The 27,490-nt window shown below is 40.1% G+C and overlaps 2 protein-coding genes across 5 annotated transcripts in view; one reads left to right on the top strand and one right to left on the bottom strand.

Moving 5' to 3' along the window:
- LOC145157362 (uncharacterized) overlaps positions 1-18,220 on the top strand; it is a 46,019-nt gene extending 27,799 nt beyond the window's left edge. The window contains exons 3-5 of the mRNA XM_079076412.1: positions 17,696-17,713; positions 17,914-18,036; positions 18,131-18,220. Of these exons, the coding sequence (XP_078932538.1) occupies positions 17,696-17,713; positions 17,914-18,036; positions 18,131-18,220 (231 nt within the window). The remainder of the gene's footprint in view (positions 1-17,695; positions 17,714-17,913; positions 18,037-18,130) is intronic.
- A 580-nt stretch (positions 18,221-18,800) lies between these two features.
- Positions 18,801-27,049, bottom strand: LOC145159021 (TMV resistance protein N-like). 4 transcript variants are annotated; one of them, XR_013737438.1, is made up of 7 exons: positions 26,361-27,049; positions 24,274-25,369; positions 23,934-24,200; positions 22,825-23,802; positions 22,063-22,728; positions 20,231-21,462; positions 18,801-20,149 (listed from the first exon to the last, which is right to left on the bottom strand). XR_013737438.1 is itself a non-coding variant. In XM_079077912.1 (6 exons), exons 1-6 carry the CDS (start codon positions 26,870-26,872, stop codon positions 21,424-21,426), a joined length of 3,558 nt encoding a protein of 1,185 aa, XP_078934038.1. In that variant the 5' UTR covers positions 26,873-27,049; the 3' UTR covers positions 18,801-21,423. The 4 variants fall into 4 exon arrangements, 2 of the variants coding, with proteins under 2 accessions (XP_078934038.1, XP_078934039.1); XR_013737439.1 differs by having other exon boundaries at positions 18,801-20,428; positions 21,322-21,462; XM_079077912.1 differs by having other exon boundaries at positions 18,801-21,462.
- Positions 27,050-27,490: the final 441 nt, after the last annotated feature.

Below are 27,490 nucleotides of genomic sequence, written 5' to 3'. Positions count from 1 at the left end.
TGGTACTCGGCGAGTCGTTCTTCAAACTCGGCGAGTCCCTTGAATAAAGCCTTGAACTCGACGAGTTGTTCTTCCAACTCGGCGAGTCATATGATCAGTCATTAGGATAAGAAGGGTTTAAGTGTAGGAGGTCCAACCCTCCGTAGTCGCACGTGGAATTAGCAATTTAACGTGTAGCTATAGTCCCAGAATCTCCAAACCTCCAGGATTGATGTTCGGATGAAAGATTGGAGCGATTTGGGAGATCTGTTCGTCGGACTCGGCGAGCTCCCCCTTGGACTCGGCGAGTCCAGTCGCGGGTTTGTTAGTTGTCCCCGTCTAGCGAGTCAGGCTGACTCAGTGAGTGGGAACAGGGGCCCGATGAGTCAGAGTCGGGCTAGACATAGAAGGACTCGGCGAGTCGCCAGATGGACTCGGCGAGTCCAGTCAATTAGAAGGTTGACTTGGACCAAGGAGTTGACTTTGACCAGTCGTTTGACCTTAGGGGTATTTATGAGTACCTAATCCATGTTTACGAATTTATAGCCGGAGGGATTACCGGTGCGGCAGCCAGGCGTAGTCTGAGCAGGTTTTCGGCAGCTACTCTCGAGGTGAGTTTCCTTCCAGTAGGGACGGGTCTAAGGCACCAAGGCCGGCCCGTATAGACGATATGTTAGTATCGGAGTGTGGGCGGAGCCCGTATCTCATAGCTGAGTTTGATTGTGATATATGCCAGTATGATAGATTTGCTTATACTTGTTGTCTGTGTGATACTTGTATGTTATGGTTTAGTAGCGGAGTGTGGGCGAGGCCCGTATCTCCATGGATAGCAGAGTGTGGGCGAGGCCCGTATCTCCTAGCTAGTAGAGTGTGGGCGAGGCCCGTATCCTTATGGGTGTGGGCGAGGCCCGTATCTCTTAGCTGTACATTATATGATTGCATGGTATGTGGCATTATGGGGGGGGGGACTCACTAAGCTTCGTGCTTACGTTTTATAGTTTTGTTTTCAGGTACCTCTTCAGCTAGGGGACAGGAGCCGGCGCGGTAGCGGCATATCACACACTCTCATGTTTTCCGCACTATGGATTTTCTGGGATGTACTCTGAATATTTTACTATGATGTTACCGGTTCTCAGACATCAATTAATATTATGAATGTTTTGTAACGATGTTTTTATGAATTAACCTAATTTAAAAATGAAATTTTTAGCTGGTATTTTTGGGATGTTACATGCGCGCTGCAGTTGGTACGGATCAGGACCCCAAGTGGGGGAGAGCTGGTGATTCAGGGCGAGAGGCCACAGCGAGGACCAGCTTTATGTTCAGCAGCGAGAGCTAGGCGTTACCTTCAGCAGGGTTGCGCAGGTTATGTCGCCTATGTTATGGATACCCGCGAGGCGGGTAGGACTACGGTGGACGATGTGCCCGTGGTACGAGGGTTTGCGGACGTATTCCCCGAGGAGTTGCCTGGGATACCTCCGAAGCGACAGGTGGAGTTCAGGATCGACCTAGTCCCTGGTGCGGCTCCGATAGCCAAGACACCGTATCGGTTGGCTCCTCCTGAGATGCAGGAGTTGTCTACACAGCTTCAGGAGCTGTTAGACAAGGGTTTCATTCGACCGAGCAGTTCACCCTAGGGAGCCCTGATTCTGTTTGTGAAGAAGAAGGACGGGTCGCATCGGATGTGTATAGTGTTGGGTTTTGAGCAAACTAACATTCCTAAGGTGTTCATGCAACCCTAGAAACCTTGGATCTATGTTTGTCTAAAATACATGCAAAATAATTTTCCAAGGTTCATAACCTATCTAGCATACATGGGGTACTTTTAAACATAAAAGATACTAGAAGAATTACATACCTTTGTTAGTGAGTTGATTCCTTGAGAGTTTGAGAGCCAAGCACCAATAATGTGAATGCCTCAAATGGAAATCACAAATCACCACAAACTTGGAAAACTTATGAGAGAGCACTCTAATACTCTAGAAATCGGCCACACCTTATGCACACACACATAGTATCTTCTCAAGCACCATAAGCCTCTTTATATAGTGTAGATGATTAGGGTTATGAACCATGCAAACCCTAATAACCCATGTCTTTTCCTATTCCAAGGATCCATGGGTTAAAAGCTCCATGGATCATCCATGGACTCCCATCCAAGCTTAGCCCATTTCCTTATGAGTGTTAGCCCACACTATATAAGTACAATAGCCCATTATTTTAATTAGTCACCTTATGATCACTAAATTAATTCATATTTAATTTAAGATCAATACCAATTAAATAATACAATTTCATATTAATATATTATAACTTATAATATATTAGTAGGCCACAAATATACTCTTCTCATAATGTTATACATATAAATAGTTCGGGTGAAGTGCAACCCAAATGGACCATGCCGGGTCGGGTCAAGTATATACCAAATAAGTTATGGACTTAGACACCTTATCCAACAGTCTCCCACTTGGGTAAGTCGGATAACTATATTTGCCTATATAGCTTCAGGAACCAACCGGCAATCGTAGCTCTCGAAAACTCTGTTGAACTATGAAGCGCCATTTTAGATAAGTGATCACATAATCCTCTGCTCTCATGATATCAGCCGGACAAATACATGGAACAATGTCTTACATATTGTCCAGCAGTTTGTTTCCCGATTTCCGATTTGTTTGACAAAGAACTTAATCGAACATATCAATTTAGTTCTGACCGGGCCCGGTACATACGTCAAAACAAAATCATCGAGGGGCCCAGATATCGCTTCTATTTCTAGAAGAAACAGATAAACTTTGACTCATATGCTTGTTCTACTACTTATTGAATTGCACACAAAGGCACGTTTTATAACATCAAGTTACTGATGCGTTTACGTGCAATCAATGCACAACCAACTCATAGGTAACAACTCATATCTCTAGGTTTGAAGACTTATATGATATTACCGTCTCACGATCACTCGAGATAAATTCCATGAAGTGATACAAGTGAGCGTGGGTTTATTCCAATACTCATAACTTATGAGTACTCATGAATGTTGTAGAAACCATTGCTATGACTAAACACCTTTAGTCATCTACAATCCCAATTCATGACAGTCTTGATTCATACCTACTTCCGACATATGACCGACTGTGGAGAGTTTGAATAAACTTATTATTCTGGAAGTCAAAACATGCAAAGCTGAAACAATAGTAAATAATTGACAATGATAGCAACACCTTACTCATAAATAAATCACAACTTTTATTTATCATCAAACGTCGATTACATTTTACAAGTTTCAGTAATAACTATCTAATCTGTAAAACTAATATCGTCCCTTAGCCCAATGCGTCTCGCATGCTGCAAATGCTTCACCCTCATCAGTCCCTTCGTAAGGGGATCCGCAGGGTTCTCATCTGACGATACCCTCTTTGCCATGAGGAGTCCCTCTTCTATCTTGTGTCTTATGAAGTGATATTTTCTGTCAATGTGTCGGGATCTGCCATGATCTCTTGGTTCCTTGGCTAAGGCAACCGCACTATTGCTGTCATAGAAAATCTCCATAGGCTCCTTAATAGCTGGTACAACTCCAAGGTCTCCGATGAAGTTCCTCAGCCATATCGCCTCCTTTGCCGCTTCACTCGCTGCTATGTACTCTGATTCACAAGTCGAATCAGCTACAGTCTCCTGTTTGGAACTCTTCCAAGTGATTGCCCCTCCATTTAAGGTAAAGACCCAGCCCGACTGAGAGCGGAAGTTATCCCTATCAGTCTGAAAGCTAGCATCACTATACCCTACTACTCTCAAGTCATCACTCCCACCAAGGGTAAGGATCCAATCCTTAGTCCTCCGCAGGTACTTGAGAATATTCTTTACCGAAGTCCAATGAGCCTTGCCAGGGTTCCCCTGATATCTGCTGACCATGCTCAAAGCGAAGGCCACATCAGGACGGGTACAAGTCATAGCATATATAATCGAGCCAACAGCGGAATCATAAGGTAATCGACTCATCTCGGCTATCTCATCTTCTCTACTCGGGCTCTGAGCCTTGCTCAGTTTGGCATTGCTTTGGATCGGTAATTCTCCTTTCTTGGAATTCTGTATGTTGAACCTTTTCAACACCTTATCCAAGTAGATACTCTGACTAAGTCCAATTAGTCTTTTACTCCTTTCTCTTAATATCCTTATCCCTAGGATATAGGCAGCTTCTCCAAGGTCCTTCATAGCAAAGCACTTCCCAAGCCAGGACTTAACCTCCTGCAAGGTTGGGATGTCATTTCCTATGAGTAGTATGTCATCCACATACAGTACCAAAAAGCTAACTATACTCCCACTAGCTCTGACATACACGCAGGACTCATCTTCACTTCTTGAGAAACCAAACTCTTTGACCTTCTCATTGAAACAAAGATTCCAACTTCGAGATGCTTGTTTCAATCCATAAATGGATTTCTCAAGCTTGCACACTCTATTGGGGTACTCTGCACTGACAAAACCTTCTGGCTGATTCATGTAAACATCCTCAGCCAACTTTCCGTTAAGGAAAGCGGTTTTGACATCCATTTGCCATATTTCATAATCATGAAATGCAGCAATGGCTAGCATAACCCTAATAGACTTAATCTTTGCTACTGGTGAAAAGGTTTCATCATAATCAATACCCTGAGTCTGAGTAAAACCCTTCCCAACCAGTCGAGCCTTATAAGTGTGCACCTTCCCATCCATGTCGGTCTTCTTCTTGAAGATCCATTTGCACCCGACTGTCTTACGGCCTGGTACATTGTCAACCAAGTTCCAAACTTGATTGTCATACATGGACTGTATCTCGCTGTCCATAGCCTCCTTCCATTTAGCAGACTCTGGGCCTACCATGGCTTCCTTAACACTGTTAGGTTCATCCAGATTTACCAGTGTACTGTCACTGATAAATGTATCACCTTCCGTAGTAATATGAAATCCATAATAAAACTCAGGTGTGTTCCTAACCCTTGTGGAACGCCTCGGAAGTATAGACTCGTCAGCTGGATCAACAGGAATTTCCTCCTCAAGTTGATTGCTAGTGTCTGAGGTTCCTTCACCAATTGAGTCCTATATTTCTTCAAGGTCAATTTGCCTCCCACTGTCTCCTTGGTTTATAAATTCGCTCTCTCGAAAGACCCCTCTCCTAGCCACAAAGACCACATTCTCACTGGGTCTGTAGAAGAGGTAACCAAAGGATTTTTGTGGGTAGCCGATGAAAATACACCTTTCACTTCGAGGTTTGAGCTTTTCATGAGTCTCGCGCCTCACGAAAGCCTCGCAACCCCAAATATTGATATGGTCCAAATTGGGAACTTTCCCAGTCCACATTTCATGAGGTGTTTTGGCAACCTTCTTTGTAGGGACTAGATTAAGGATGTGGGCGGCAGTTTCTAAGGCATACCCCCAAAAAGAGATTGGTAGCGACTCATCATAGAGATTGGCAGGAACAAAAAGAGAGGTGTTTTGGCAACCTTCTTTGTAGCGAAGCTCGACTCATCATAGAGCGAACCATGTCCAACAAAGTTCGATTACGCCTCTCAGCTACACCATTCAGCTGTGGTGTCCTGGGAGGTGTCAATTGTGAGACAATCCCACACTCCTTAAGATAGTCGAGGAACTCAGTACTAAGATACTCACCACCTCGATCGGATCGAAGCATCTTAATGTTCCTGCCCAATTGATTTTCTACTTCCTGTTTAAACTCTTTAAACCTTTCAAAAGTTTCTGACTTATGTTTGATTAAGTAGACATAACCATATCTACTAAAGTCATCAATAAAAGTCATATAATAGCGATTAGCATCCCTTGTGGCGGTTTTGAATGGTCCACATACATCAGTATGTATAAGGTCCAACAAACCCTCACCCCTTGCACAAGTACCAGTGAAGGGTGATTTTGTCATTTTTCCAAGTAGACAAGACTCACAACTATCATCCGACTTGAGGTCGAACGACTCCAAGACTCCATCCTTTTGGAGCTGGCCTATGCGTTTCTTGCTTACATGTCCAAGACGAAAATGCCACAAAGATGCTTTATCCAAGCTAGTAGAAGAATCAATACATAATACATTATTTCCTAAATTATCTACAACCGATACAGCTTCATACACACCATCACAAGGTAATGCTTTAAAATAAAGAATATTGTTAAAGAAAGCATTAATACTACCAACTTCATTATCAAAAGAAAAGGTAAAACCTTGTTTGTACAAAGCATGAAAGGAAATAATATTCCTCGCCATTTCAGACGAGTACACACATTTATTCAAATCTAACTTTAACCCACTATCTAGCAACAAAGTATAAACTCCAATCTTGGCAACAGGTGCAACCTTCTTGTTCCCCATGATTAAGTTTATCTTTCCGTGCTCCACATCCTCACTTCTTCTTAGGCCCTGCAGGTCACAACAGATGTGAATACCACAACCAGTATCAAGAACCCAAGAATTAGAATATGGTGAGTTATTAGACAATATAGTGTAAATACCTGCATGGGATGGTTTCACTTTCCCATCCTTGACATCCTGCAAGTACTTTGGGCAGTTTCGCTTCCAGTGCCCCTTATTTTGACAGTAGAAGCATTCAGCATCCTTAGGGATGGCAGAAGGAGTGATAGAACCACCTTTGGTTCCAGATGAGGAGCCTTCAAGGGACTTTCCCTTGGTACCCTTCGAAGGGTGCTTCCTCTTCTTCCCTTTGCCTTGCCCGATAGCCAAAACAGGGGTAGTAGTAGGAGTAGGAGTAGTAACCGACTTACTCTTAAGACCACTTTCGGCAGTCTTCAGAAGTCCTTGAAGCTTACTGAGTGTGACTTCCTCCTTGTTCATGTGGTATGTCATACGAAATTGATCATAACACGATGGCAAGGAGTGCAAAATGATATCAGTTGACAACTCCTCAGGGAAGTTCACATTCAGTTTCATTAGACGGTCCACATACCTTTGCATTTTCTGCATGTGGCTCGTGATTGGTTTTCTATCCTTCATACGGGTAGTGATCATGGAGGAGATTATTTCATACCGCTCTTGACGAGCACTCTGATGGTACCTTTCCATCAGATCCTGATGCATCTCAAAAGGGTAATAGTCCTCATAGGACTTTTGGAGTTCAGCTGTTATGGTGGCCATCATGATGCATGCCACCTTGGTGGCATCTCTTTCATGTGTCTGATACTCAGCGACCTCCTCAGGAGTAGCAGTGGACTCATCAAGCTCCTTTAGCTCCTTATCGAGGACATATTCCTTGTCCTCGTAACGAGTGACCATCCTGATGTTCCGGATCCAATCCATGAAGTTGGAACCATCAAAGATGACCCTCCCACAAAGGTTCATGAGGGAAAAGGAGCCAGTAGGGTTAGAGCCCGAAGCTTTGTTGTTGGAAGACATCTGAAAAGAAGAAAACAAGTTTAGATTTGATATATCGAATCCTTAATAATACACCCAAATGTAATATTAAGGCTAGGATCCAACATAATATATTATAACTTAGAAGAGGGATGCCGTAATCTAAGCTATAACATATTTGAAGGTAGGTGAATGACGATTCACCAATTTCCACCATGAAAACGAAATGAATTATTAGGTTTAATTGGTTTTGAAATTCCTAGATTCTTTTGAGATTCATTGAACTTTTCAATGGCATGTTTCAATCTCGATTGTGCCCTTCAAGTTTTGTGACTGGGATGCCGAGGATCACAAAACAAGGTGTGAATAACCATGCAAATTCACTTGGTACCCTTAATATTATCACCTAATCAATGTGCCGGTTAACCACACACGCTCCACCGATCTATGACAAACATTAAGTCACCCTTCGTGATCCTTACTAGTCCAAGTTAGTGTGCCGGTTAACCACACACGCTCCACCAACAACTTGGTAAGGTACAAAGTGTGAATTTCATGGGTTAGCACCATATTCACATTTTCCTAAAGTAACTAAGATTGGGAATTTATTAAAGGTTTAGTTACTTTATAATATTCATTATACTTTTAATGAGAATATAAAGTCATTGTCCTACCCGTTCGGCTAACGACCCTCCACCGATCAAGGAAGCGGTGGGTGAGAATGGACACCCATTAAGTTGCCATTTTATAGGCAACAACCTTATACCCCCCTTATAGACCGGCTTCGTGAATGAGGCCTACTAACGGTAAAACGAATTAATCTTATACATATATATAATAATTAACCATTAATGTTATAAATAGTATAAGGGTTGAATTTTAACTTTTAAAACTCTAAGGGTTTGGAATTAAAGTATATTAAAGTGTGTGTAACTTTACAAATTCCAAAACTTGAGGACAAGTTTTGAAACTATTCAAAACTTTTCATTTCATAACTTATGAATTAAAGGTTCATAAAATGAAGACTCTTCATTTTCATGTAACTTATGTGTTTTAAGTGTGCATAAATGAAAGTGACCTTTGGAAATCCATAACTTGAGGACAAATTATGGACTCCATTAAAACACATAAATGATCAAGAATTATCAATAAACAATTTAGCAAATAATTCCTATGATCTAACAATAATTCATAAGAACATGAACATCATATCAAAAATTCCAAGAACATATGAACACATATCATCATGCAATTTTGATATAAGCCATTGTAAATGGCTTAGCATAAACATTACACCATCTAAAATAGGTTTTATAACACCAAAACAGTTTAGGGTAATGTTTCTAGTCCATTTCTAGCAGCAAAACTCGAAAATCTGCATTCTGAGGCTTCTACTCGTCGAGTGCACGAACCTACTCGATGAGTAGGATGAATTTACTCATGGACTCGGCGAGTCCCCCCATGGACTCGGCGAGTTCATGCTGCAGAATGCAGAAAACTTGAGTTTTTCAACAAGTTTGCATCAAGTATCAAACAAACAAGCCTAGTCTCTGATACCACTGTTGGGTTTTGAGCAAACTAACACCTCCTAAGGTGTTCATGCAACCCTAGAAACCTTGGATCTATTTTTGTCTAAAATACATGCAAAATAATTTTCCAAGGTTCATAACCTATCTAGCATACATGGGGTACTTTTAAACATAAAAGATACTAGAAGAATTACATACCTTTGTTAGTGAGTTGATTCCTTGAGAGTTTGAGAGCCAAGCACCAATAATGTGAATGCCTCAAATGGAAATCACAAATCACCACAAACTTGGAAAACTTATGAGAGAGCACTCTAATACTCTAGAAATCGGCCACGCCTTATGCACACACACATAGTATCTTCTCAAGCACCATAAGCCTCTTTATAGAGTGTAGATGATTAGGGTTATGAACCATGCAAACCCTAATAACCCATGTCTTTTCCTATTCCAAGGATCCATGGGTTAAAAGCTCCATGGATCATCCATGGACTCCCATCCAAGCTTAGCCCATTTCCTTATGAGTGTTAGCCCACACTATATAAGTGCAATAGCCCATTATTTTAATTAGTCACCTTATGATCACTAAATTAATTCATATTTAATTTAAGATCAATACTAATTAAATAATACAATTTCATATTAATATATTATAACTTATAATATATTAGTAGGCCGCAAATATACTCTTCTCATAATGTTATCCATATAAATAGTTCGGGTGAAGTGCAACCCAAATGGACCATGCCGGGTCGGGTCAAGTATATACCAAATAAGTTATGGACTTAGACACCTTATCGAACATATAGATTATCGGGAGCTGAATAAGGTAACGGTGAAGAACCGCTACCCACTCCCGAGGATTGATGACCTCTTTGACCAGCTACAGGGAGCATCTTGGTTCTCCAAGATTGATTTGCGTTCGGGGTATCATCAGATGAGGGTCAGAGATGAGGATGTGCAGAAGACTGCGTTTCGGACGCGTTATGGCCATTATGAGTTTGTGGTGATGCCATTCGGGCTCACCAATGCTCCTGCCGCGTTCATGGACCTCATGAACCGCGTGTGTAGATCTATGTTAGACCGGTCGGTGATAGTATTTATTGATGATATCTTGGTTTACTCCAAGACACGAGAGCAGCATGAGGAGCATTTGCGGGAGGTTCTGGAGACTTTGAGGAGGGATAACTTGTATGCTAAGTTCTCCAAGTGTGAGTTCTGGTTGCGCGAGGTGCAGTTTCTTGGGCACCTTGTCAACCAGAACGGGATTTCAGTAGATCCGGCCAAAGTGGAGGCCGTGATTAGTTGGGAGGTTCCGAGGTCTCCATCTGAGATTCGGAGCTTTCTAGGATTGGCAGGCTACAATCGGAGATTCATTCAGTACTTCTCCAAGATAGCAGTTCCGCTCACCCGACTGACTAAGAAGTCGGTAGTGTATCGCTGGGGGCCTGAGCAGCAGGCCGCGTTCGAGGCACTGAGACAGAGATTGTGCGAGGCGCCAATCTTGGCCCTGCCAGAGGGCATGAAGGATTTTGTTGTGTACTGCGATGCATCCATCACAGGTTTGGGCCCGGTATTGATGCAGAGAGGGCATGTCATCGCCTATGCGTCGAGGCAGCTGAAACCTCACGAGGCGAATTACCCGACGCATGATTTGGAGTTGGGGCTGTAGTATTCGCCCTCAAGATTTGGCGTCATTACCTCTATGGGGTTCGTTGTACGATTTACACGGATCACAAGAGTTTGAGGTATCTCATGGATCAGCCAAATCTGAATATGAGGCAGCGTCGGTGGCTTGATATGGTAAAGGATTACGATTGTGAGATCCTCTACCATCCGGGGAAGGCCAATGTCGTGGCCGATGCGCTTAGCCGCAAGGCAGCGCCGATCAGGGATATCTGTCTGAGGATGACAGTGGTGACTCCGCTTCTGGAGCGGATCCGGGAGGCTCAGCAGGAGGCTATGAAGGAGGAACATCGGAAGAGTGAGCGGATTGTGGGACAGGTTTCCTCCTTCGATTATGATAGCCGAGGGTTATTGACCCTTCACCGTAGGGTGTGGGTCCCTTATCATGGAGGCGTGCGCCAGGTCCTGATGGAGGAGGCGTACAAATCCCGATTTTCCATCCATCCCGGAGCGACGAAGATGTATAGGGATCTTCGTCCCGATTACTGGTGGCCCTGCATGAAGCGGGACGTAACATGGTATGTGGAGCGGTGCTTGACCTGCAGGAAGGTCAAGGCCGAGCACCAGAGACCGCACGGCAAGATGCAGTCGTTGGATATCCCGCTGTGGAAATGGGAAGACATCACGATGGATTTCATCACCAAGCTTCCCAGGACCGCGCGGGGAGTGGATTCGATTTGGGTCATCGTCGATCGATTGACCAACAGCGCCCACTTTATCCCGATTCAGGAGAGCATCTCGGCCGATAAATTGGCCGATATCTACATCAGAGAGGTGGTGGCGCGACACGGAGTGCCAGTTTTGGTGATTTCGGATAGGGATGTGCGGTTCACTTCCAGATTCTGGAAGAAGTTTCATGACGAGCTGGGTACTCGTCTGCATTTTAGTACCGCCTTTCACCCGCAGACGGATGGCCAGAGTGAGCGGACCATCCAGACTCTGGAGGACATGCTGCGGGCGTGTGTTCTAGACTTCGAAGGTAGCTGGGATACCTACCTTCCGTTGGCGGAATTCTCGTATAATAATAGCTATCATGCGAGTATCGACCGTCCTCCCTTCGAGATGTTGTATGGGAGGAAGTGCAGGACCCCGATATGTTGGGTCGAGGTTGGACAGAGAGTGATGGGGAGCACCGAAGTGGTGCTCAAGACGACCAAGAGGATTCAGCAGGTCCAAAGCAGGCTTCAGACTACTCAGAGTCGGCAGAAAAGTTATGCCGACAAGCGTCGATCAGACCTGGAGTTCTAGGTCGGGGATATGGTTCTCCTGAAGGTGTCGCCTTGGAAAGGTGTCATCCGATTCAGGAAGCGGGGCAAGTTAGGCCTCATATACAGTGGACCGTTCAGGGTACTAGCCTGGGTGGGCAAGGTGGCATATAAGTTGGATTTGCCAGCCGAGCTCAGTCAGATACACAACACTTTCCATGTTTCCCAGCTGTGGAAGTGCCTGGTGGACGACTCAGCGGTAGTACCCTTGGAGGACATTCAGGTTGATGACAGCCTGAATTATATCGAGCGGCCTGTAGCGATCCTCGACTCGAAGTCGAAGGATCTGAGGAACAAGAGGGTTGAGCTGGTAAAGGTGCAATGGCAGCACCGGAAGGGCTCAGAATGGACATGGGAGCCGATGGATGAGATGATGGAGCATTACCCGGAGCTGTTCCAAGATCGAGCAGCAGACTTCGAGGACGAAGTCTAAAATAAGTGGGGGAGATTTGTAGCACCTGGTTCTTGGTACGTATTCTTTTAATTTAATCTCTTAATAATTTGCATTTTTGGCCTTGGACTCGGCGAGTCGAAGGACTAACTCGCCGAGTAGAAGCGAGAAGGATCGCGGGTATTAAGTGATGGACTCGCCGAGTCGGTTCCCGAACTCGGCGAGTAGACCCTGTTTGGACAAAAACCCTAATCCAGGGGTGTGTGCCCTATTTAAACACCTTAACTCGGCCTCCTTCATCCCATTTACTCCCAGAAGACCCCCATGGCAAACCCTAGCCGTTATTGAAGAATTTTAAGGCATTTGGAGTGATCTTGGTGATTTTGTGGTTCAAGGAAGAAGGAAAAGCTTGAAGGATCAAGAGGAGGCTTGAGGGATTCAGTTGTGAGCATCATTTGCAGTCTTCAGAAGGTATAAAGTCTATACCTTGCTCTTTCATTTGTTAAATCCCTCTTTGGGAAGATTTAGGGCTTTTATGAGCCATTTTGGTAGCCAACCATGTTTGCAAACGTGGTTGGGGGTTTGAGCTTCTGAATCACATCATTTAAAGAGTCCTTAAGTAGATGTGAGTGGCTTTTGCTCCCATAAAAGGGTCCCATGCACCCTAGGAGCTTGTTTTAGGTCCTTTTGAACTCAAAGTCCCATGCAAGCACGTAAAGGTTGTAACTTTACGTGCTAGATCGATTGTAGAAGCATAGATCTATCTTTTGATCAAGGGTTGTACATCAGAAATCGAAGATTTAGTGAAAGGTGGTGACCAACTCGGCGAGTCCATTCATAGGACTCGGCGAGTGCATGGTCCTGTCCATATCAGTTGAGGGTCATAAGGACCCAGTTGAGTGTAGAAAGGTTTCAGGAAGGTCACAGGGGGTGACCCAACGTTCTGGATTAAGCCTTTGTGATGGAAATTCATGGGACTCGGCGAGTGCATTCTTGGACTCGGCGAGTCCAAGGCAATCTCCTTAGAACTCGGCGAGTTGTTCATCAACTCGGCGAGTTGAGGACAGAAGTTGTTCATCAGATGAAGGCGAACTCGACGAGTTGTTCATCAACTCGGCGAGTCGGATGAGTTTTCATATTGAGTTCGAATGGGAGAGGAACTCGTCGAGTTGACGGCCCAACTCGACGAGTAGGTGCACGGATAAGGACGAGTAGAGAGTGGGGGACTCGGCGAGTTGACAGCCCAACTCGGCGAGTCGGGTCAACTGGAAGTTGACTTTGACTTTGACCTTGACTTTGACTTTGACTTTGACTTGACTTGGTTGGGGGTAACATGGTCATTTTACCCTAAGTATAGAGATCAGTTTCTAACTGAGTATTGTGGGGTTGTGGCCGGAGGATTTCCGGAGCAGCAGCGGACGGAGGTTTCCCGCACAGATTATCAGCGACTACTTGTACGAGGTGAGTTACCTTCCAGTAGGGGTGGGTCTATGGCCACAATGCCGGCCCACCAATGAGGAGTATTAGAAGATGATTGTCTTTGTGATAATTATCTTGGTCTGGTTATACGTTTGGTTATGAGTTATATCTGTATGATATGTTACGTGCATGATAGGGATAGTTTCCCTGAAAGTGGTCCTTAGGACCGAGGGGTAGGTCAGTACCCGGATATGCCTGACTGTATGCTTATGCCTTGTATTGTATGCTAGTGGTAGGGGGTGGAATAGTCCCCAGTTACCGGTTGAAAGATACCGATGAATGGTTACCGGTTGAAAGATACCGAAGAATGGTTACCGGTTGAAAGATACCGATGAATGGTTACCGGTTGAAAGATACCGATGAATGGTTACCGGTTGAAAGATACCGATGATATTGTATGGTATGTGGTATGATGGGGGAACTCACTAAGCTTTGTGCTTACGGTTTCAGTTTTTGGTTTCAGGTACCTCTTCGTCTAAGGGGAAGGAGCCGACGGCGTAGCATGGCATCACACACACATATGATTTTCCGCATGGTGTTTTCTGGGATTGTACTCTGATATGACATTTGCTTATGTTGTGGGTTTCAAACATGATACTTGGTTTCTGAGATGACGTGTTTATACAATAATTTCTAATGAATGTTTTGTGAATTAATTAATCAAAAACGAAATTTTTGGGCTGAATTTTGGGATGTTACACTATAGATCAAGGTAACGACTTTTTACCTTAAAATGATGCCCAATGCAGTGTAGATGTCGGATCTACTGCTTCCCCTCTTGTTCCTTCTTCTAGATCTCTTCTCCAACCCTCCAATCTTGTTAAACCAAGCACTCACTCTCACTCAAGGGAGTTCACGCCCGCAAACATCCTTCTCTGGGATAATATGGTGTCAAAGGAGGCTACTAGGGCGGATAATGACGTTTATATAGGGGGCAAACCCCAAAAATTAGGGTTTTCTTTAAACAGGCCAGACTCGCCGAGTCGACCATCCGACTCGCCGAGTCAATCCCGACCCGCGTCTATGATATCACGACTCTACTCAACGAGTTGGACTCCCAACTCGCCGAGTCCATGCACAAACACCCCCAAAATAGCAAATTCCAACCAATACTCGAAACAGGTGTTACAAACTGAACGTTCGACGAACCGTTCGTAAACTGTTCGGTAGGAAGTTCATTTATATTTGTTTATTTAATAAATGGACAAACATGAACATAATTTATCGTTCGGCTAACTTGAACGAACGAACGAGACGAACACGAACGGATATATGAACGAGAGTTTCTTGTTCGTGTTTATTCGTTTAACAAATTACCGAAAATATTGACAGCAAAAAGTCAAAAACGTATGTAGCTCAAACACATAATTAGATGGTGCGAATCATGGTTGTCAAAATCAGGATCCTAATCGTAGTATCGTACGATGCTAGGTATGAAAAACGAGCCGGATCGTAAAGGGATAGTATTTGGGATAGAATGGTAGGTAGGATTGTAAGATCGTAGGATCGGGATCCGATCCTACATTCCCTTTATTATTTATTTATTTATTGCAAATGAAATTTTTTTACAACTTTGTCTTTTACCCTCTATCAATTTACCATTTATTATTTTCTGTTGTGACTTATGACTAATATTTTGAAGTTTTTATAACTTTTGAATGAAAAATTAAATCTTTGAAATATTTTTCATGTTTTAAAATTATAAATTAAAATTATATTTTATTTTATGAGATCGATCCCAATCTTGCAAACTCAAAACGACGTTACGTAGAATCCCAATCTCCCTTGTTAATACATTTGGATTATTTATTTTATTTTTCCTTTTCAAAGATGCCTCGTGCATTAAGTTTAGTCGCTTGCTTCATTTGAAAGTTTGATGCATGTCTTCCACGGAGATACACATGTGGCTTTCTTGGTCCGAAGCGGGAGAAAAGTTGTCCTCCACTGATTCTCTCATCTCCCAATAAACCCTTCACATTCAAAAATATGCTTCTCCAAGATAGGGGTGTTCACGGTTCGGTTTGAAGCCCTGAAACCGGCCAAACCGGGCATTGGTTTGGTTTCACGGTTTTGTGTTTTTCTTTATGGTTTTGCTTGCAGTTTTAAACTTTCGAAACTGTTATGAAGGGTTTCGCTTACGGTTTCAAAGTTTTCATTTCGTAAAATACCGGACCAAACTGTAGAATTTATATATAAAAACTAATTTTTTTATATGTAATTATATATAATTTTATATGGCAAAAATGAGTATATCGTTGTTGTTATGTATGTAACTTTAAATATACAACTATATAAAACGATATAGTTTTAAATAAAAAGTTCATAAACATCCATCGAGTACTTGAAATCAAACTCCAATGTTTGAAATAATGGAGCATTAAACATAATACTTAATATGATAAACGTCCAACGTTTGTAAAAAGAACCATTATATTAATAAACATAGTATTATACTATTATTATTAGGCTCCAAAAGAACCATTATATTAATAAACATAGTATTATACTATTATTATTCTCCATCGTTTCTAATAGTGAAGTGTGAACATTATTTTAGACATTGAGTTGTTTCGGTCTTAATTTTCAATGGTTCGGTTTCGGTTTAAGATTGACAAAAACCGTTACTAACGGTTTAAAAACCGAAAAAATCAGACGGTAGACACCCTTACTCCAAGATAACACCACAAACCATACCTCTCTCTCTCTCTCTCTCTCTCTCTCTCTCTCTCTCTCTCTCTCTCTCTCTCTCTCTCTTGAACATCGATTCAATACTTATTGGATTGTGCTTCAAGGGTTTAAGGATTACAAATTATAGTAGGTAACTGATTCCATTCAAAGTTGGGGAAACTGAGATCGAAGAGGAGAAACTATGGATGAACATATGGGATTCCTGATATTGGGATTTCTCAAACCTTTTCATTCAACGTTTTAATTTATTTTAGGTTTTTTTTCTCTTTTCTCCCTCTTTAACAACATTTAATTTTTTTCATTTCTTGATTTCATTTCATTTTGTTTGGTTTTTTATTAGGTCAAGAGAAACTATGGAGGAAGAATATCCGCGAGAAGCCCTTCATGCTTATCTATCCCAACCCTGGAATCCTCTTTGCATCGTGCCTAACATTTTCATGAATATCTCTTACAACTTTTAGGGAATTTAATTTCCATGTTTAGAAGTAGTTTTGATTTTTATTAAATCGATGGTAAATCGGAGGGTTTAAGGGCATGTCAAGAAACGAGGGAAAGAAAGTGAAAGAAATAAAAATTTTAAGTTTTATTTTCTTTTTCCTCCTAACTCGGGAACACAAAAACTTAAAATTTTCCTTTCATTTCCTTTCAAACTCGGGAACACGGAATAATTATGTCAAAATTTTCCTTCATTTCCTTTATGGAATTTACAAAAAAACTCGGGAACAAGGCGTTAGTATCACATACACCGTTATCATCACCTGTTGTCATCCATTAACACCACTTCCGATCGGTCATCGTCATTTAAATTATTTTAGGGCTTCTTTCTTTTGTTCCTCTTTTAACTGCTTCATTTAAGTTTTGGAGTAAATTACACGAATGGTCCCTATGATTTACGATAATTTGCGTGTTTGGTCCCTAACTTATTTTTTTTAACTCGGAAGGTCCATACTGTTTGTTTTTGTTACGCGTTTGGTCCCTGTCTTACCTAAAAAAACTATTTTTTCTTTGATTTTTAATTTATTTAAATAAACACACCTCCAATCCCATCCTCTCACCTTACCTTAGCTACCCCATCATTTTTTCGTATTTAAAAATAGTCTTTTTAGGTAAGACAGGGACATGCGTGTAATAAAAACAAACAGTAGGGACATAACGCGTAACAAAAACAAACAATAAGGACCTTCCGAATTAAAAAAATAAGTTAGGGACCAAACACATAAATTATTTCAAACCATAGGGACCATTCGTGTAATTTACTCTAAGTTTTGTCATTTGCTGAATTTGTTTTTTTTTTTTTTTTTTTTTTTTTTTTTTTTTTTTTTGTAATTAGGTCAACAGAAACCGTGGTGTAATTGTTTTCAATGCGAGATTGTTTTGAGTTCTTGATTATATATGTTTGTGGGTATGTTGTCTTTTCTAGACTTCTTTTCCCTTTTGAGGTCCTATTGCTTTGGAACTTTGAGTTTATATCAACGCCTCCTCTGTTTGCTGCCACTCCTGGGTAGGTGTCTTTCATGTTTAGTTCTATTTTTTTTATTCTGGGTGAAGAATCATATAGACTTTGATGATGTTCCTTACGTGTTTGACAAAATTCCTATACAGATATCTTCTCCCGAGAAAATACATCTGTGTGTCTCTTGGGATTTAAAGACAAAAATCAATCACCACTATGTTAGTTTTCTTGGTTCTACAAGTGCCCTAAGTAGCATGTATATTTTAAAAATTAATTGCATGAGTTTGTTTTCATCTCTGTATTTTTCTGCAGATATTTTCTTCTTTTAGAGAGAATGACTGCCCTCTCAAGACTGTTTCTATGTCAATGGATGGATTCTCTTCATTTACTCGATTAAATTAAACATGTATGTCTTCTATTTCTCATGATTATTTCCAAGAAAACACACATTCTGGTTATTACTTTGTGAATTTACTGGACAAATGAATTTGCTGATGAGTAATTAGGAAAATAGGAACCAATTAGGTTGTTTGTTTGGTAATAAAAAATGAGTAATTAGCATTTTCGGCTTGAGAATTCCACAAGACAGATGAATGCTTAGGAAGTAGACATTAATGGAACAAATTTCAATCAAATACAATGTTGATGAAGTTGTTGATTGAGATTGACTATCAATAAATCAGTATTATCGTTTTTAGTTTGGAGAATTTACAAGAGACGAATTTGTTGAGGAGTGGTTAGGACAATAAATCACAATCGAAATATAATGCTTATGCATCTGATGTTTTTAACTTTAACAAATGAGTAATTAGCATTTTTTATTTTTGAATTTTACATGAAAGATCAATTTTTTATTGATGTGTGATTTTGTAAAATAGAGATTGATTTGAAAAGCAGCAACTGAAATGCAATGCCGATGAAGTTAATGCGTTCAACAATTAAACTGTTGGAGATAAAGCCTCACGAATTTTGATTATGTAAATTCACGTAATGAACTTACTATAAAATAAATAAGTATCACTCTCACATTGGTGATAAATGTATACAGAGGGTAAAAGAAGTGAGTAGCACAAAAGCAACTACTCTTTATTAAACAACTACCGGCTATAAATAGCCTCTTCAGTGACAACGTGTGAACCAAAAGACTAGCCAAAATAATAGGTCCTACTTGACTACATCATATTTGACTATTTCTACCTAAAGATCAGGTGGTACTATACTGACAAAGCACATACCAACTATTTAAATAAATTACTAAATGAACCTAACAACAAATGCTTTTGCTCTTCAAGTTCCTGCCATGCAAAATGGATTAAACCCTTGAACCCACGCTTATTCAATTTAAATCCAAAACTAAAATAGTCTAAAATAAACCTGATTAATTCCATCAATCACCCCCTTAATGAGGTTGTTCATTCACAGCAGTGCCGGTGCCTCATCCTCGCACCGGTTCAAGTTGAGCTCATTCTTTTTCTCCCACAATGGACACTCCGAAATGTAATGCCCGAACTCATTACATTTGTAGCATTTCACGTGACTCTTGTCCCGTTGTACTCGACCATCTCCTCGACTTTTCCCGGACCCCCGACCTCCACCTCGGCCACGCCCATAGTCTTCACGATTCGAGTTTCCACAACCACAATGCTCACACCTATGCTCTTTTTCTTTTGGTTTTTCATCAGAATTTACAAATAAAAGCTGATTTTGCTCAGGTTGGATCTCCTCAACTTTGATCCTTTCTTCATAAGCTTTAAGTCGGCCCACAACATCATCATAACTGATGGTCTTCAAGTCTACAACCTGTTCTATAGAAGCCACCATATGAATGAAACGTTTCGGTAACCCGTTAAGAAATTTTTTAACCAATTTTGTTTCTTCCATAACCGATCCAAATGAGGCGGCTCAAGAAGCATACTCGGACAACTTATTAGCAAAGTTGTCTATCACCTCTTGGTCCTTCATCTTCAGATTTTCAAACTCTCCCATTAGAGTTTGAAGTCTCGCCTCCCGAATTCGATCCGCACCCAAATGACGGGTTTTGAGAACATCCCACGTCTCCTTTGCGGTTCCGAGATTCCCTATTAACAATGTTTGCTCCTCCGGTATGGCTTGAAACAAAAGTGCAATTGCTATGTTGTTCTTCTTGGCATCCCCATTAACTCCCGGATCGATTGCCTCCCACACCCCATGAACATTGAAGATAGCCCGCATCCTCATAGCCCATACTGTGTAATTTGTTGATGACAATACCGGACATTGAAGAGTCATGGTGTTGCTCTCCTCGACAACAGCCGCTGTTTGATCCTTCGGTGGAGCCATTCTTGCGATTTACTGCACTACCAAGGTTATATAATCAACTAAAAACTCACTGCTTGAAAGAGCTACCTGTAAACACCTTTTGCTGCCTTTCACCTGCTGTTTTTCACCCTTTGATTAACACCTTCTGGTTGCTCTTGATCCTCCTATGTTGTTCTTCGATCAAACTGGGTTAACAAGGCCGCTGGTTTTGGCCGGAATCACGACTTGTCTCTGCTACCCTTTTGATCCCTAGAACAGAAAAGAACACAACCTACTGATCTGAAATCAGCCCCTCTTCAATCGATATCCGCTCTGATACCAAATGTTGGAGATAAAGCCTCACAAATTTTGATTATGTAAATTCACGTAATGAACTTACTATAAAATAAATAAGTATCACTCTCACATTGGTGATAAATGTATACAGAGGGTAAAAGAAGTGAGTAGCACAAAAGCAACTACTCTTTATTAAACAACTACTGGCTATAAATAGCCTCTTCAGTGACAACGTGTGAACCAAAAGACTAGCCAAAATAATAGGTCCTACTTGACTACATCATATTTGACTATTTCTACCTAAAGATCAGGTGGTACTATACTGACAAAGCACATACCAACTATTTAAATAAATTACTAAATGAACCTAACAACAAATGCTTTTGCTCTTCAAGTTCCTGCCATGCAAAATGGATTAAACCCTTGAACCCAAGCTTATTCAATTTAAATCCAAAACTAAAATAGTCTAAAATAAACCTGATTAATTCCATCATAAACATGGGATTTATTTTGTTGAAATTATTGTTGCTATTATTGGTGTTGTCCATATCTCCGAGAGCAAGCAAGTCTCAAACAATGTCGCACCAGTTATAGAAGTTTTATCTTCATGTTTGTATTAGCTCCATTTTATACATACGACTAGATGCAAGGCATAGCAATGTACTTTCATGTATTTTTTTTATATAACATCCAACTATTATTTCTTATTTTTACAACGTTGAACTTTAAAAAAATTTCTTATTCGTATACATTATGGTAATCTATGTGTGTCATGCGTTTTTAGAATTTTCCAAAAGGAACTTTCGTGATCAGTGTTTAGCACGATGCTTAGACTTCCCTAGTATATATAGTATAAATTGTACAGTATACTTTTGGGGCTCTCCTGCAGCCTCCTCAACCTATGTAAGACAGTGGTTTAGTGTACTCACTGGATTGTGGACTGAACAACTTAAATATACAGGTAGTTATCTTCAAGTTTCCTTTCAGCCTCAAGGAATCACAGTTGTTACTTTTGGAGACCGTAATTGTTATCATTTTCTTTGAATAGTGGACAGCAAAAAATCCTTGGCCTGGAAATCAACAGATGGCATGTAAGTTGACGAGGAATAAACATTTTTGCAACAACAATTTTACATGAAACACATTAAATATTTGATCAAGAAAAATCAATACAACATCCGAGGGCCACTTCATAAAAGAACCCTCCATAAAAGAGGAATCGTGTGACTTTTGGTTTTCTCTAAAGTTGTGTTTCCTAATGCTTAAAGAGTTGTTCTAGATGTTGTAAGTTTAATTTTTTCATTTCATTGTTTAACTTGTGAATACAAGGATTATCAGCTTTTAATCTTCACCATTCAAATTTAATCCAATAGCCCAAATTTCATCTCCTTGGTTTATGACTTTGGTCTTAAAATCTTTGGGACCCACTGTTATATATGTATTGTATAATACTAGAGATATTGTAAATTTAAAACCACTAATCAACCCTCTTTTTTCCTTTTTTTTTTTCTCACATTAGCATTCCTAATTCCAAAATCAGTAATAGGATTCTCACGATTCAGAATATCATTTAACATAACTAGGAAGTTACCATTTCCAATCCAACTAGTAAAAAAAAGAGTATATTGAAAGACACGGGCAAAACATCTGATAGTGAAAAAAGAGGTAACCTTGGAATAAAAGGACCAGATAACACCATCTAAGTAAGACGGTTTGAAACAAAATATGTGCTCCGTGTTGCGCCTTGCTGAGGTTCTACTTCTTAAAGGCATCAAGCTCTTCATATCAAACTTTTGTTCATAAACGCGAGTGTTGCCAGAAATAATTTCATCATATCGAAGATACATATCATCAACATGCACTACGTCCACATAATCAGAGATAAAAGTTGTAATCTGTTGAACGTCTTTTTTGTAGATAACATGTGCCCCACATCTCACTGATTCTGTGCCATCTACTGATGTTACAGTCATGTCAAGATTACCTTGAATATGAGACCAGTCTTCAGGTTGAATATCATGGTACATCTGCTGAAAGACACCCAACGGGATATAGCTAATCCACACATTCATCTTCCCGGTTGTTTCGGTTGCATTAACCTCCGGCTTAGGAATGGCCGCTCCATCTTTTGTAATTCTGAAGATGATGTGAGGACACCTATATGTCAACCACCACTGAGTAAACACCCCACATACCACGAAACCCAGGATCTCAGAATGCCATTTCTGAGGTAACTTCAGTCCTATTCTGCACCCATCCATTTCTTTTTCGAACCAGCTTGGAATCATACTTCCAGGGATGCTAATACTTAATCGATGATTTACAGCAGCGCATTTCTGTAATTAACCAAAACAACCATGCTTTCTTAAACAATATAAAATTTGCTTCCAAGATATAAATTAAATGATATTAAATAGATAGAGATGAACCACCTTAATGAAAGATAGTTGCAGCATGTTATCAAGGTATCTTTGATTCTCTTCATCCTTTAAGAGTTTCTGGTTATTACTCAGCCACATCTTATACAACCAGTCGCACTCTTTTGATAGATCTCCGATCTTTTCCAGTGACCTACAATGATTTGCCTTCAATACTTGTATGCTTGATGGGAGCCCACACAGCCTTCGAAGACGGCGACACCGAATCACCTCTAGGCGTTTAAGACGAGAAAAATGGCAGATGCTTGCAGGTAACTCGACTAATTTAGAATTGCCACTTAAATATAATTCTTCCAAGGAGGACAATTCATCAAGATTTTGGGGGAAACTTTCCTCTTCAATTTCTCTCCAACTGAGATTTAAGTTTTTCAAGGAAGAAAAACTTGTCAAACTATGAAAAGCAACAGACTTCTGTGGCCATTTAACGTTTTCATACATAAATCCTAGCCACAGCTCTTCTAACATTTTCATGCTTCCAAGCTCCTTTGGAAAATCTCTCAGTTCCTTGCAGTTGTGAAGGTGAAGGCATTTAAGATACTTTAACTCACATATAGAGTTTGGTATGTTCTCAAGATTCAAACAGTGTGTGAGATTCAAGAAGCTTAGGCTAGACAAATATCTGATTGATGATGGCAGTTCCTTTATTGTAGAACAAAAAGAAAGATCTAATTGTGATAGCTTAACCATACATGGGGAGACTTCTGGGAATCTTTCAAGCCTCTCACATCCAGAGACAATTAGAGTCTCCAAGGATTCCATTTCAAGCCTGGATGGTAGACACTTGAGCTGACTGCAACCATTCATGTCCAAGTAAACAAGCCCTCTATGAGATCCAAGAGATTCATGAACCTCCACTAAACTCCTACAACCTGACAAAATAAGCCTCTCGATATTCGGAGACTCGGAGATATCTGGAAATGATGTGAGCTTGTCCATGCCCTCGAGGTGGATAAATTTCAAGTTCGGTAGAATCTGACAAGTAAAACAGAAATTGATTAAAAAAACTAATATCAAGATCTTTTTGCATTCAATACAAATAGAGGCTTTGCTTATCAATGTAGACAACTACCGACAAAAAGAAACTGACTTCATCCGCTAAATACCTTTCGCCCCTTCCATAATTGTTTCATGCCTCCACCGGCTATTTCAAGCCCAACAAGCTTACACATATCTGTTAAAGGCAGAGTCAAGAATGGGTACTTGGTCCAACAAAGCCATTGCAACTCATCAGGTAGAAATGTAGGTTGGGTAGAACTGAATTTCCCATCAATATCAAGTAGCCGAAGATTTTGCATGCTTGCTAAAACATAGGCATCAACACGGCGTGCATTGTCCGTCATCATCATGGCTTCTATTGCTTTTAGCTTCTGCTACACAAAAAAAAAAAAAAAAAAGACACTAAGTAAAAGAAAGCAACTTTATAAAGATAGTGATTAGTTTTACCTTCTTTCCCCTAATGATTTTACGAATCTGTTCAGGTTTCCATACCCTGCTATCCGGGAAACTCTCACAAACTATTTGCCAACCCATTTCCTGTATGAGATCATGCATATGTAGCCTTTTATTTGAAACAGTTATAAGAGATTTTTCAATAAGAACACTAATCCCTATCACCGGGTCAAAACCAAAGCTATCGAGTACTCTAGTTACATATTCTTCATATTGGTCCTTGTAGAAACATGCAATGTCTAGGAATATTTGTTTCTCAGAAGCATCTAGTCCATCAAAACTCAACTTCAGTGTCTCATGAATCTTATCAATTGATCCTTTGCCTAGTCTATTTAAAGCACTTTCCCACACACTTAGTTGCCTTCGATGGAAGAATGAACCTAAAACTTTTAGGGCTAGAGGAAGGCCGCTAGCATAGCATATTGCACGATCTGAGTACTCCTCATACCCTTCAGGAGGGCTACTTTTCTGAAAAGCATGCCAACAGAAGAGCTCAGCAGCTTCATTCTTACTTAAAAAATCAGGCCTGTAGATGACATTCACATCTGATAGAAGATGCTCGTCTCTAGTGGTTATAATGATTCTACTTCCAGGACCAAACCACTTATGTTTTCTGGCTAGGAACTCCAACTGCTTATCATTATCCACGTCATCAAGAACTAGAAGAACCTTTTTATGGCAGAATCGTTCACGTATCATGTTGGCTCCGTATTCAGGATCCACAGTCGGATAACCAATACTCACATTACCAACAGGATCCATTTGATGTAAAATTTCTCTTAGAATCTTTTGTTGTAAGGCACATACATCTTTTTTACTAGAACTATTTTCTCTAACATCTCTAACAAAGCTACAACCCTCAAAATTATGCTTAATTCTTCGGAATAAAGCTTGAGCAAGAGTTGTCTTACCAATTCCTCCCATTCCCAATATCCCTACCATGTGGACCTTTTCTGTCGCTTCCATATCCAATAATGGATATAATTCATCTATCCGAGACTCGATACCAAATAGATGTTTCTCCAAATCACGAGGTTGTATGCTCTTTGATATCTTTGCAACAATGTCCTTGAGGATGGCAGATTCGCCCCTACATATTTTCCCGTTTTAAGCAAGTTAACAGACTAGTTTGGGAATGTCAAATAGTAAATGGATACAATTATAATTTATAAGGTTATCATGGTAAATAGCCGAAAATCCATAATATAGAAAGATTAGAACTATAAATAGATGAAACCGCAATTCAATTGGATGATATATAGGGGTGTTTGGGATTGCTTTTCAAAACAGCTTATTGGCTTATTGGCTTTTTAAAAAACTAATAAGTCAAAAAAAATGTTTGACAAACTCAAAGACACTTTTTAAAATAGTTTTTCCATTAACTTAAAAAAAAAAGACTTTTCAAAAGGCATGTAAAACTTTGCTTTTTGAAACTTTTTGGCTTTTTAACCAAAATAACTTCAAAAAACATTTTTTAAGTCAAACACTTTTTACTTATTGGCTTTTTAGGGGGTGTTTGGGATTACTTTTTAAGGTTAAAAATGTTTTTTTTTTTGTAAAAGGACTTTTTGAATGTGACTTTTTCCAAAAGAAATTTTTTAAAATGTGTTTGTATTTGCTTTTAGGGTAAAAACCAACTTTTAAGTTAAAAAGTCCTAAAAGTTACAAAAATACACGATTTGTAACTTTTTAAAAACCAACTTTTGCTTCGACACAAAAAATTATTTTAAAATTTTTTTGTTATCGGCCAAACATTTTTTGGCTATTTTTTGACTTTTAGAAAAAGTTAAAAAGTTGTTTTAAAAGCAATCCCAAACACCCTCTTAACCATAAAAACTAATCCAAATATTTTTTAAAAACCTTTTTTTACCACTGCCAATAAGCATTTTTAGTTATCTGCTTTTAGAGCTCAAAAAGCAATCCCAAGACACACCCATAAATTTAGCACATAATACAATGAGATAACATATGGTTATGCACAAAATCTTTATCATTGGTAACAAAATAACTTGGTAGAATGATAGAAATTACGTTCATAAGTGCCTGTAAGTACTTGAAGCAACAGATCCAGGAAAACTAACCCATTCCCTGTCTCCTTGATATGCCAGCCAGACAAACCTGCAGCTGCAGCTAAAGCTTTCCTCCAGTTTTTCACTTTCTCTATCTCTCCCTTAAACTTATCCTCGAGTTCCTGAAAGGCGGTATCGAAGTTATTTTTCTGTCCACGCACATCGGATGGATCTACGTGATAGAACACCGGTAAAACCATCTGTTTCATCTGATCTCGGCATTCCATGATTTTGACAAGCTCATCCAAACACCATGACGAGTCCGCATAATTTTTAGAGAAAACAACCACTGCAAACTTTGATTCTTCAATGGCTTTCAGCAGCTCCCGGGAGATCGATTTCCCTTTATCGAGCGCCTTATCATCTTTAAACACAGATATTCCTCTTTGACTCAGAGCCGTATAAAGATGATCTACAAAATTATTGCGCGTGTCTTCGCCTCTAAAGCTTAGGAACACTTCATGTGTCCATCTTCCAGTTGATACAGAAGATGACGAAGACGGAGACGACTTGAAAGGCTCCATCGAAGGATTCAAGAAATTCGAATAATATATATTTTAATTTTTAATGGGCATCCTCAACTCTTTTGCACTTGTTCACTCCCCTTATCTTCCCTTCAAGTGAGGAGCTGCCGCGTAATCCCCAAACCTTGAAGTCTATCCGTTTTAACATGTGGCTTCCCTATTGTGTTGACTCCACACATCTCCTTTTTTGTTAGTTTGACTAGAGTGCAAAAATGGTTTTAGATGGAAATTGACGCTTTGATCCGAAAAATATTGGACTGAGATAACGGTTCAAGACTTTAACTTTTTTTTTTTTTTTAGTTTTGTTTAAAAAAATTTTAAAATATCTAAAATAACGGATTTACTTTTGGTATTTTTGTTTTTCATTTTTTTTATTAATTTTGTATTTTCTGATTAAAATGAAACAAAAAAGAAAATAAATATGTAACTCTATCCCACCTATATGCCTTTTGTAACACACAAAAGCACAATAACTTTCTTTTCATTTTGTCAAAGAGAACTACCACCGCCAGCCGAAACACCACCATTATCGGACCACCAAAACCACATCCGACACCGAAACCCAACATTAAATGGCGCTGACTTCGCCGGAGAAAGAAAAAAAAGGTGGTACCCCAA

The sequence above is a fragment of the Lactuca virosa genome, chromosome 2 (genome assembly GCF_052849685.1).
Source record: "Lactuca virosa cultivar CGN04683 chromosome 2, Lactuca_virosa_CGN04683_v6, whole genome shotgun sequence".
Lineage (NCBI taxonomy): Eukaryota > Viridiplantae > Streptophyta > Magnoliopsida > Asterales > Asteraceae > Lactuca > Lactuca virosa.
This window is presented reverse-complemented; position numbering and strand designations above follow the sequence as displayed.